Raw genomic sequence first — 12,755 nt, forward strand, 5'->3', positions numbered from 1 at the left:
CTAAGAATAGCATTGAACAGAAATATAGAGACAGTCTAGAGAAAGGCTTCAAAGGTACTTGATGTCAATAAAAACGTATCTATCAATAATCACTCTCAACGCGAATGGCCTAAATGCGCCCATAAAACTGCACAGGGTTGCAGATTGGATAAAACGACAGGACCCATCCATATGTTGTCTACAAGAGACCCATTTTGAATCTAAAGATACACCCAGACTGAAAGTGAAGGGACGGAGAAGCATCTTTCATGCCAATGGGCCTCAAAAGAAGGCTGGGGTAGCGATTCTCATATCAGATAAATTAGATTTTAAACTAAAGACTGTAGTCAGAGATACAGAAGGACACTACATAATCCTTAAAGGGATTATCCACCAAGATGATCTAACAATTGTAAATATCTATGCCCCCAATATGGGAGCAGCTAATTACATAAGAAAACTGTTAATCAAGATAAAGAGTCATATTGATATGAATACACTAATCGTAGGAGATCTTAACACGCCTCTTCTCAGAAATAGACCATTGAAGCAGAAAATCAATAAAGAAACAAGAGCATTGAATGACACATTGGAACAGATGGACCTCATAGATATATACAGAACATTCAACCCTAAAACAACAGAATACTCATTCTTCTCAAGTGCACATGGAACCTTCTCAAGAATAGACCACATACTGGGTCACAAATCAGGACTCAACCGATACCAAAAGACTGAGATTATTCCCTGCATATTCTCAGATCACAATGCTTTGAAACTGGAACTTAATCACAAGGAAAAGTTCAGAAGGAACTCAAACACCTGGAAGCTAAAGGCCATCTTGCTTAAGAATGCTTGGATCAACCAGGAGATCAAAGAACTGAAACAATTCACGGAAACCAATGAGAATGAAGACACTTCGGTCCCAAACCTATGGGATACAGCAAAGTCAGTCCTAAGGGGGAAATACATAGCCATCCAAGCCTCCCTCAAAAAAATTGAAAAATCCACACAGCAGCTTTCTCTACACCTTAAAGAACTGGAGAATCAACAACAAATCAAACCAACTCCACACATAAGAAGGGAAATCATCAAGATTAGAGCTGAGATCAATGAGGTAGAAACCAAAGATACAGTAGAACATATCAATGAAACTAGAAGTTGGTTTTGTGAAAGAATCAATAAGATCGATAAGCCACTGGCCACATTAATCCAAAAGAAAAGAGAGAAAGCCCAAATTCATAAAATTATGAATGAAAATGGAGAGATCACAACTAACACCAAGGAAGTAGAAACAATCATCAGAAGTTATTATCAACAGTTATATGCCAATAAGCTTAGCAACCTTGATGAAATGGATGCATTCCTGGAAAACTATAAACTCGCAAAATTGAACCAGGAAGAAATCGACAACCTGAATAGACCGATATCTAGTAATGAGATTGAAGCAGTGATCAAAAACCTCCCAAAAAACAAGAGCCCAGGACCTGATGGCTTCCCTGGGGAATTCTACCAAACTTTCAAAGAAGAAATAACACCTATTCTCCTGAAGCTGTTTCAAAAAAATTGAAGCAGAAGGAAAACTTCCAGACTCTTTCTATGAAGCCAGCATTACCCTGATCCCCAAACCAGGCAAAGACCCTACTAAAAAGGAGAATTTCAGACAAATATCACTGATGAATATGGATGCTAAGATTCTCAACAAGATCCTAGCAAACAGGATCCAACAGCACATTCAAAAGATTATCCACCATGACCAGGTGGGATTCATCCCTGGGCTACAAGGATGGTTCAACATTCGCAAATCAATCAATGTGATACAACAAATTAATATGAGAAGAGAGAAGAACCACATGGTCCTCTCAATTGATACAGAAAAAGCATTTGACAAAATCCAGCATCCATTCCTGATTAAAACGCTTCAAAGTATAGGGATAGAGGGAACATTCCTGAACTTCATAAAATCTATCTATGAAAGACCCACAGCAAATATCATCCTCAATGGGAAAAAGCTTGCAGCCTTCCTGGTGAGATCAGGAACAAGACAAGGATGTCCACTTTCACCACTCTTGTTCAACTTAGTATTAGAAGTCCTAGCAACAGTAATCAGACAACAAAGAGAAATAAAAGTTATCCAAATTGGCAATGAAGAAATCAAACTCTCTCTTTGCAGATGACATGATTCTTTATATGGAAAACCCAAAAGACTCCACCCCAAACTACTAGAACTCATACAGCAATTCAGCAAAGTGGCAGGATACAAAGTCAATGTACAGAAATCAGTGGCTTTCTTATACACTAACAATGAAAATACAGAAAGGGAAATTAGAGAATCGATTCCATTTACTATAGCACCAAGAACCATAAGATACCTGGGAATAAACTTAACCAAAGAGGTAAAGGATCTGTACTTGAGGAACTACAGAACACTCATGAAGGAAATTGAAGAAGACACAAAAAGATGGAAGACCATTCCATGCTCTTGGATTGGAAGAATAAACATTGTTAAAATGTCTATACTGCCTAGAGAAATCTATACTTTTAATTCCATTCCGATCAAAATTCCACCGGTATTCTTCAAAGAGCTGGAGCAAATAACCCAGAAATTTGTATGGAATCAGAAGAGACCCCGAATCGCTAAGAAAATGTTGAAAAACAAAAATAAAACTGGGGGCATCACTTTACCTGATTTCAAGCTTTATTACAAAGCTGTGGTCACCAAGACAGCATGGTACTGGCATAAAAACAGACACAGACAGTGGAACAGAGTAGAGAGCCCAGATATGGACCCTCAACTCTATGGTCAATTAATCTTCGACAAAATGGGAAAAAATATACAGTGGAAAAAAGACAGTCTCTTCAATAAATGGTGCTGGGAAAACTGGGCAGCTATATGTAGATGAATGAAACTCGACCATTCTCTTACACCGTACACAAAGATAAACTCAAGATGGATAAAAGACCTCAACGTGAGATAGGAATCCATCAGAATCCTAGAGGAGAACATAGGCAATAATCTCTTTGATATCAGCCACAGCAACTTCTTTCAAGATATGTCTCCAAAGGCAAAGGAAACAAAAGCGAAAATAAACTTTTGGGACTTCATCAAAATCAAAAGCTTCTGCACAGCAAAGGAAACAGTCAAAAAAACAAAGAGGCAACCCATGGAATGGAAGAAGATATTTGCAAATGCCAGTACAGACAAAAGGTTGATATCCAGGATCTATAATGAACTCCTCAAACTCAACACACACAAAACAGGCAATCATATTAAAAAAATGGGCAGAAGATATCAACAGAGACTTCTCCAATGAAGACATACAAATGGCTATCAGACACATGAAAAAATGTTCATCATCACTAGCCCTCAGGGAGATTCAAATTAAAACAACATTGAGATATCACCTTATACCAGTTAGAATGGTGAAAATTAACAAGACAGGAAACAACTGGTGTTAGAGGGGATGTGGAGAAAGGGGAACCCTCTTACACTGTTGGTGGGAATGCAAGTTGGTGCAGCCTCTTTGGAGAACAGTGTGGAGATTCCTCAAGAAATTAAAAATAGAACTTCCCTATGACGCTGCAATTGCACTACTGGGTATTTACCCCAAAGATACAGATGTAGTGAAAAGAAGGGCCATCCGTACCCCAATGTTTATAGCTGCAATGGCCACGGTCGCCAAACTGTGGAAAGAACCAAGATGCCCTTCAATGGATGAACAGATAAGGAAGATGTGGTCCATATACACTATGGAGTATTATGCCTCCATCAGAAAGGATGAATACCCAACTTTTGTAGCAACATGGACGGGACTGGAAGAGATTATGCTGAGTGAAATAAGTCAAGCAGAGAGTGTCAATTATTATATGGTTTCACTTACTTGTGGAGCATAACAAATAGCATGGAGGACATGGGGAGTTGGAGAGGAGAAGGGAGTTGGGGGAGATTGGAAGGGGAGGTGAACCATGAGAGACTATGGACTCTGAAAAACAATCTGAGGGGTTTGAAGTGGCGGGGGTGTGGGAGGGCGGGGTACCAGGTGGTGGGTATTATAGAGGGCACAGATTGCATGGAGCACTGGGTGTGGTGAAAAAATAATGAATACTATTATGCTGAAAATAAATAGATTTAATAAAAAAAAAAAAGAAGATGCGGTCCATATATACAATGGAATATTAGGCAGCCATCAGAAAGGATGAATACCTAACTTTTGCATCAACTTGGATGGGATTAGAAGAGATTATGCTGAGTAAAATAAAACAAACAGAGAAAGTAAATTATCACATGATTGCAGTTATTTGTGGAACATAAGAAATAGCATGGAGAACAAGAGGAGAAGGTAAAAACGAAGGGGGAGAAATCAGAGTGGGAGATGAACCACGAGAGACTGTGGACTCCGGGAAACCAACAGAGTTTCAGAGGGGAGGGGAGGGGCGGATGGCTTAGCCCGGTGATGGGTATTAAGGAGGGCACGGATTGCACAGAACACTGGGTGTGAGAAACAAACAATGAATAATGGAACACTACATCAAAAACTAATGATGTACTGTATGGTAACTAACATAACACAATTAAAAAAAAGAACACATTTCTAATTCACATTAATCCACTGAACTATGTATTTTCTAGTGTTTCAAAAATATCCTGTGCTCAGGAAGCACAGTGAAGCTTTTCAGGCCTAACCGTAGCTCCTAAGTTACCCTGATTTTCCCATGCACAGAAAAAACAATACACCTGAGTCCGACCACAGTTATGTATTCTGTGTATTTATATCGTCCCTTAGGTTTTATTGCTTCCAAGTTTTCTCTTGCAGAAGGAAAGACTCCTTGGGCTCAGCCCTTTGCTTCATAGCCTGGTACATTTTTCAGAAAGTGTTTTCACTTAATAATCCAGGGAAGATAACAAGCAACACCGCCCAGCATGTTTAAATAGCACACACAGGAGACGCAACGCTGCTCCCTGGGGCCAAAGCCTCGTCTTCTCCTGGGGACACCTGGTAGCGTGAGCATTTTCATGGGCCCACACCTGCCATTTCCATTCAGAGGCTTACAGCTCCAGTAGTAAAATACACGGCCAACATTCTGATAAACCCGTGAGAAGTATTTGGAAGGAACAGTTGTGTTAGTGAAGACACAGCAAAGTCAAGGAAGTTATTTCCTAAGGATTCCTCCAGGTCTTTGTGGGATTTGGAGACAAATCACAAAGTGGCCTGTGAATGATATTCTCTGTGGAATTACTTGGGTTTCACAGTTTTATAATGTTTTAAAATCTGACTATAATGTTTTAAAAGAAGTTGGGGCATGAGGAGGACTTCCATTTGAAGGGCAAGAGAAAAACAGAAATCCAATGTTTGTTCGAATGAGAAGTGGCTCTTGAATCCTATCATTGCAATGTTCAGAGAGGGAAAGAGTCTTCTTTCTAGTTAATTATCCTTTAATGCCTAGTAGATTATTTTGCAACAACCAATACGCAACAACACTATTTAAAACCTCCCAGTAGTATTGATTAATTAGGTCTCTCATTTATAGGCTTTAATTGGGTTATTTTTCAAAGGAGAAACAAGAAGTGAACTTCATGCAATGGGCTGACCATCAAGAAATCACGTATTATTTTAGGCAGAATGAGAGCTGTCCTCAGGGAACCCCCCCCACCCAGGGGCTAGAGTAGCGCAGAGACCTTGGCCTTACCCTTTGATCTCAAGGCTTCTAATACCTTTGAGTCGGCGGTCACATCACTCACTAGCTTGATTTCAATATTTTGTGAAGTCAGTTGGAGCAACTTTTCAAAAAGACGTTGACCCTAGAAAAAAATATTCAAAGATGAGCAAAGTCAGAAAACCTAAAGTATGCTACTTAGGATAGGTATAAATAAATGTATTAACAATTAAAACTATTCCTTCAAATTCTTTTTTTAAAGATTTTATTTATTTATTTGACAGAGATCACAAGTAGGCAGAGGCAGGCAGAGAGGGAGGAAGGGAAGCAGGCTCCCGGCCCAGCAGAGCCCGATGCGGGGGCTCAATCCCAGGACCGTGGGGTCATGACCCGAGCCGAAGGCAGAGGCTTTAACCCACTGAGCCACCCAGGCGCCCCGATTTATTCAAACTTTCAAAGGGAAGCGTTTCAGCAGTTAGCGTTCGTGGACAATTCTTTCAGACGAGTTCTAGAACCGGAGCAGTAGCATGAACACAGATTACATTGTGTTTTCCGAGTGACAATCACTGCAATTCCAAGTTCAATGCTACAGTGCAAATCTACTCTTCTTTTCCTTTTCCATTCTGACATTATCTACACTGGAAGAGGCAGCAGAGACTATTATAAAGTTGTGTTTGGGCCTAGAGAGACCTGGATTCCAGCTGGTTTTCCAATTTATAAGCTGTGTTTCTTCTCACTAATCTCTAGCTTCTTCCTCAGTAGAACATAGATAAAAATAACATGTACTTTAAAAGGTTTTTTGTGAGAATTAAAGGAATTAGTAGTAGGTAAGTATCCTTTCAGTGGAAGCTCTGATGAGGAAAGTCACGGCTACTTATAGGTGATTTGCCTGAATTCACCTTCTGGTTTAAAACCCCTTTTTACAGAATTCAACTAACGCTCTGCCCTAGCCATCTGTCATTACTAGCACAACCCAAAAATGACTGGAATAAAAATAAAAAATAAAACATAAAGCTTTGCTTACATAAGATTTTCACAAGCATTACATTTTTATAAGAAATTGTCATCTCCCGGACACTGCGCTGGGGCAGGTCCTCAGCAATTACACCGTCTCAGGTGAGGGGACAGCAACCTTAGCTCGTTTATTTTCCCTTGTGTGTGTTCACAGACTCCCTCTCCTGTCATAAAAGGAACTGGTCTTCTTTTATTGATTTTGGAGAACTTTGTTATTCAGCCACAAACTCAAATGCCTTCCGGGGTGGGACAGGCAATAAGGTTTGGTCTTCATGGCCCCCAGGTGGCAAAGTCTTATCCTGCTTTGATAAGGATGGACCATTAATAACTAATAACGATTCGGTACAAAGGATAGGAGGGAAGGGAAGGTGTGGATGCAGGATTCCTGCACTTCAGCCTCAGAAAGCAGAGAAGCCAAAGATGCAAGTCCGAGACTTCGGAGGTAAGGAGAGCAAGCCGGCAGGACAGTCCTAGGGCCACGTAGCAGGAGGGCAATGTTTGGTGTAATCCAGCCCTGCTGGCCTGGAGCGGGGGCCTCAGATGGCCAGTGCTCTCTCATCCCTGAGTACCAGAGGGCGGAGTGGGAACTGCACCCCGTGGCAGGGACATAAGCCTCCCTTCCTCTAACTAAGCATGGAAATCAAGGTGCCCAAAGTGGAGCTCATGAATTACTCCGCACCCAGAGCCTGGAGGCAGGCTCCCTGAGGAGCAGGTGTTCTGGGGAGGGGTGGAATGAGTGTACCAGGCTGGTGTCCACAATTTATTTAAAAGAGATTGGGGAGGGGGGCTGTTGAACACAGAGAGGCAGAGGAGGGAAGAAAGAAAACAGCAGCCGCCTTGTAGATTGCAGGGTCTATGTGGATTTCAGGTTTCCTGCAGGAGCGGGAAGTACCAGGCAGCCAGGGGCTCAGATAGAGGCGGAGAAGGATAGCCAGGTGGCGGGGAGCTGTGGTTCTCCTGCGGGATTATCACCAACACAGCCTTCCTCGTCAGCTCTGGTACCCCATGGACTTGCGGACTGTAATCTTGTCACACACCCTTGGAGGCTTGGGGATGTCTGCATGGCCCAGATTTCTGGAGCCCAGCCTCACGGTCAAACTGCCTGTATTCTTCCCTTCACACAGAGAAAAGGCTTATGTGCGTTGTGTTTTGGGAGACTCCACCGGTAATAAGCCACAGTTTTTACACGAATGCATGTTTTTTTTTTCCCCCTGCTCTTAGTTAACAATAGATCTTGCACCAGTGAAATATAAGAGATCTTCTAACCTATCTGTATTTCTGGCTGTGTGCCTTAAATTGATTCCCACTATGTTATTTTTGTGAGATTTAAAATGAAGACCAGAGCTCTCAAACATAGATGAAAATAGAAACTCCCAAGTTCACAGATACTGGCAGACTGTCATTAAATAAAGCTAATTTTTCCTGTTAGTACGTGCTGATGACTTACCCCAAGGATTCTTAAAATTGTTAATTATAGTACTTACTGTAATGAACTTGGGCCTGGGTGGGTGAAGTTCTCCCCTGTTTACAGTGTCTTACCTTCCTATCTGCACATTTTTGATAAGACATTCGGAATGTAGTAACAAAAGTATGAAGCACAGAGAGTATGAAACACTGAGAGAGATCTCCTCTGAGGGCTTCACTGCTGAGTTAAATCCTCTCGCTGAGTTTTCATAAAGGAATACAAAAACCTCTTTGGTTTTTAAACATCAGAAACTCCTGAACGACAGGAGTTTGAGCTGCATGGGTCCACTTATATGCAGATTTTTTTTCTTTTTCAACAATCAGGGTAGTCCTGTAAAAATGTTTTCCCAGCCTTAGCATCTTCTTAATTAACATATTTTCTTAGCTTACGTTAATGTACATCTAACATACAAAGTATGTGTTAGTTGGCTCTTTCTGTTATCAGTCAGGCTCTGGTCAACAGGAGGCTATCAGTATCAAGTTTTGGGGAGTCAAAAGTTTCATGCAGATTTTTGACTATGCAGTGGGTTATCCCCCGTTAATCCCCATGTTGTTCAAGGGTCAGCTAATTTTTTTTTTTTTAAGATTTTATTTATTTATTTGACAGAGGGAAAGAGAAAGCGAGAGAGAACACAAGCAGGGCGGAAGTAGCAGACTCCCTGTGGAGCTGGGAGCCCTATGCAGGGCTCCATCCTAGGACCCCAGGATGAGGACCTGAGCCAAAGGCAGACTTTTTTTTTTTTTTTTTTTTTTTTTAAAGATTTTATTTATTTATTTGACAGAGAGAGATCACAAGTAGGCAGAGAGGCAGGCAGAGAGAGAGAGGAGGAAGCAGGCTCCCTGCTGAGCAGAGAGCCCGATGCGGGACTTGATCCCAGCACCCTGAGATCGACCTGAGCCGAAGGCAGTGGCTTAACCCACTGAGCCACCCAGGCACCCCCAAAGGCAGACTCTTAATGACTGAGTAACCCAGATGCCCCCAAGGGTCAACTAACTTAAAAATGTGCTCTTTCTGATGAGAAACATTAGGCAAAATTTCCAAGTTAAATAAATCATCTTGAAGATAGTCAGTGGTTGAGGCGCGTTGAGCAATTTAAGCCGATTAAGCCCAAGCAGACTGCCTAGGGGTTGGAGTATGAAGTACGGGGTGGAGGGGGGGAGGACTAGTTAACCACCTAATACTGTCCCTTCTTCACCTAAAAGGAAGAAGCCACTAATAATCTGATAAAGTCAAATACAGATGCATGTAAGGGGCCCAATAAGAGAGAAGACGCTTGAACACAGTAAGCAGCTGACGAGACAGGCTACTGGAGAATATGGAACTGGAGCTAAAACACAACGTTGTTATATGCAAAGACAGATAAGTCTGGCTGGGACTAACACTCTAACGATTTTAGAATTAAATTAGAAGTATAATTAAAGAACAGCAAAGCCACTGTCGAGACCCAAATTACAGCTTGAAGATCTAACGGAAGAAATATTTCAAAGCACAGAGGGGCATGCACACAGAAACCTAAGGGTAATAGGGAAGAAAAGGGTGATAGATAAATCAAGGATATATAACACATGGCTAATAGATGTGTTGGAAGAAAATAAGAGGCAGAAAGAATAAGCTTTCAAGTAACAGAAGAGAAACTGTCCCACTAGGAAAGGCCTAAATCTACCTGTTGAAAAGATAACTGAAGGATGAAGGCAATGCAGTGCAGAAAGACCCATCTAGGCACAGTCGATGCAATCGATCAATACCAAGGAGAAAGAGGAATTCTTACAAACTTATGGCCAAAAACAAAACAAAACAGAACAAAACAAGCTACCTCCCGAGCAAAATGGATCCGATGGGCAGGAGCCAGTCACCTGCAGCATTAAGCCAGTACAGGGTGGCCACAGACTCCGATAAAGAATAAACTAGAACAGGGGCGCCTGGGTGGCTCAGTGGGTTAAGCCGCTGCCTTCGGCTTGGGTCATGAGCTCAGGGTCCTGGGATCAAGTCCCGCATCAGGCTCTCTGCTCAGCGGGGAGCCTGCTTCTCTCTCTCTCTCTCTGTCTCTCTCTCTCTGCCTGCCTCTCCGACTACTTGTGATTTCTCTCTGTCAAATAAATAAATAAAAATCTTAAAAAAAAAAAAAAAGGAATAAACTAGAACAAGCAAATGTTTTACTCAGATTTTACCTGCCAGGGTCAAAAAAAAAAAAAAAAAAAAAAGGAAGAAAGAAATATTTGCAGATATATACAGTAAAATCTCTTTTAGAGACTGTATTACCTACATGACCCATATGAGGAACATATTCAAGGAAAGTCTCTAATCAGACTGTAAATAATACTACCCATCACTGAGGAGGATGAAAGGGAGAACACGTGATGAACAGGAGAAAATGGTATGTGTTTGACGTAGCTGCTACAGAAGGATTCTTGAAATAGGACAGACACATTACAAGGGAAGTTCTACTGTTGTACTGAGAACCTATTACGTGATTTTCAGTGGGAAGCACTATTATTTGAAAGGGATTGTGTTGGGGCGCCTGGGTGGCTCAGTGGGTTAAGCTTCTGCCTTTGGCTCGGTTCATGGTCTCAGGGTCCTGGGATTGAGCCCCGCATTGGGCTCTCTGCTCAGCAGGAAGCCTGCTTCCCCATTCCTCTCTCTCTGCCTGCCTCTCTGCCTACTTGTGATCTCTCTATCAAATAAATAAATAAATAAATAAATAAATTTTTTAAGAAGGGATTGCATTGGTCTGTGTGTAAGTTTATTCTATAAATAAGACATGTATATAAATACAACAAACACACAATGTATCTGTGGTATTACAATCTCACAGGGTGGTAGGTTTAGGGAAAAAAATGTGTAAGAAGTCTCCTTATTAAGGTGAGAGTGAAAAGAAGCCGAGGAACACTGATCTGCAGCCAACAGGACAAAGAATCTCAGTAAAAATTAGAGTAAGAGTTAGGAGGGCTTAAAAGTACTAGATGGGAAAGAGCATGGCCTTATTCTGTTGTGGCACGATTTATGGAGCAGTGACAGCTATCGACTGGTATGTGCCAAACAACACAGCAGCGAAATATGTAAAGCAAAAGCTAACAGTAATGCAATTAAAACACAACCACAATATAATGCTTCAAAATAGGTCTCTCAAAAAGGGGGTAGATCTAATAAGGGATAAATGAGAATATATGAAAATTGAATATTATCAGTAAACTTGATTGTCTACATTTATACATATTTCTCATTCTATATATCAAATCCCTCCAAGCGACGGTCTGTCCTGAGAACATTATAAAAATCTGTTCTGTAACGGCTGTTAAAGAAAAACCCAAGAAAACCAGTTGTGGGGAGATGTTCTACCAGCTTCACTCTTTACTCATAATTTAAGAAAATGAGAAATAGACCATTAACGCGTGACACATAAAACACATCATATCTACTTGAAAATTTAAAAACTCACTCTTAGATCATCTGTGCATCACAGGAGAAAAGAAAAGTGAATTTCTATATTCTCTAGAAAGCTATAAATAGTGGAGAACTTCACAGCAAAGCCATGAAATGAAGGCAGTATCTGGTGTCAGAGAAATTCACAAGTGTACATGCCTTCAGCATTATAAAAAAAAAAAATTACAGGGCGCCGGGGTGGCTCAGAGGGTTAAGCCTCTGCCTTCGGCTCAGGTCATGATCTCAGGGTCTTGGGATCGAGCCCCCGCCTTGGGCTCTCTGCTCAGCGGGGAGCCTGCTTCCTCCTCTCTCTGCCTGCCTCTCTGCCTACCTGTGATCTCTGTCTGTCAAATAAATAAATAAAATCTTTAAAAAAAAATTACAAAGTCACAGTAATCATATCAACATGGTTAGAAGCACAGGAATAGATAAACAGATAAGGGAACAGAAGATCCAAAAATGGTATACACACAATTCTATCAATAATAAAGGTGTGATTTTAACTCAGTCTGAAAAAGATCAAGTAGTTTAATCTGGCCTAAGTGAAAGGATCCTTATATTACACCACAGAGAAAAGTATGTTTCAGGCAGAATAAAAACATAGCAATACTGGGGCACCTGGCTGGATCAGTCGGGTAAGCATCTGACTCTTGGTTTCAGCCCAGGTCATGATCTTGGGTCATGAGATTGAGCCCCAAGAGCTTGGGCTGATGTTCCATGGGGAGTCTGCTTGGGATTCTCTCTCTCCCTCTGCTCCTCCCCCCACTCAATTGCCCACTCTCTCTCTCTCAAATGAGTAAGTCAGTCTTTTAAAACAAAACAAAACAATAAAAACAAAAACAAGAGCACCTGGGTGGCTCAGTCAGTTAAGCATCTTCCTTGGGTTCAGGTCATGATCCCAAGGTCTTGGGATCAAGCCTAGCATTGGGCTCCCCACTCAGTAGGGAGTCTGCTTCTCCCTCTCCCTCTGCTGCTCCCTCAACACAGTACATACTGTCTCACTCTGCTCACTCTCCCAAATAAATAAAATCTTAAAAAAAACCCTGACAAAATAAAAGCAAAACCAAAAATCATACCAACCCTTTCAAGAAAAAACTATTCATGTACAGTCTTGTACATAGTACAAGTAGGGAGAACTTTAGCTTAGTTACAGGAGGCTAAATAATGCCTCCCCCGCCAAGATGTCACGTCCTCACCTGGAGGATGTAAGTTTTACCTTCTT

General features: G+C 41.4%; 1 protein-coding gene across 4 annotated transcripts in view; it reads right to left on the reverse strand.

Annotated features, from left to right (window-relative positions):
- The window catches only part of PLD5 (phospholipase D family member 5), a 394,942-nt gene that overhangs the window by 162,954 nt on the left and 219,233 nt on the right, over positions 1 to 12,755 (reverse strand). For all 4 annotated transcript variants that reach the window (XM_059412505.1, XM_059412504.1, XM_059412507.1 and 1 more), the window contains exon 4: positions 5,668 to 5,779. In XM_059412505.1, coding sequence (XP_059268488.1) covers positions 5,668 to 5,779 — 112 coding nt within the window. The remainder of the gene's footprint in view (positions 1 to 5,667; positions 5,780 to 12,755) is intronic.

This window comes from Mustela nigripes, chromosome 10, assembly GCF_022355385.1.
Source record: "Mustela nigripes isolate SB6536 chromosome 10, MUSNIG.SB6536, whole genome shotgun sequence".
Lineage (NCBI taxonomy): Eukaryota > Metazoa > Chordata > Mammalia > Carnivora > Mustelidae > Mustela > Mustela nigripes.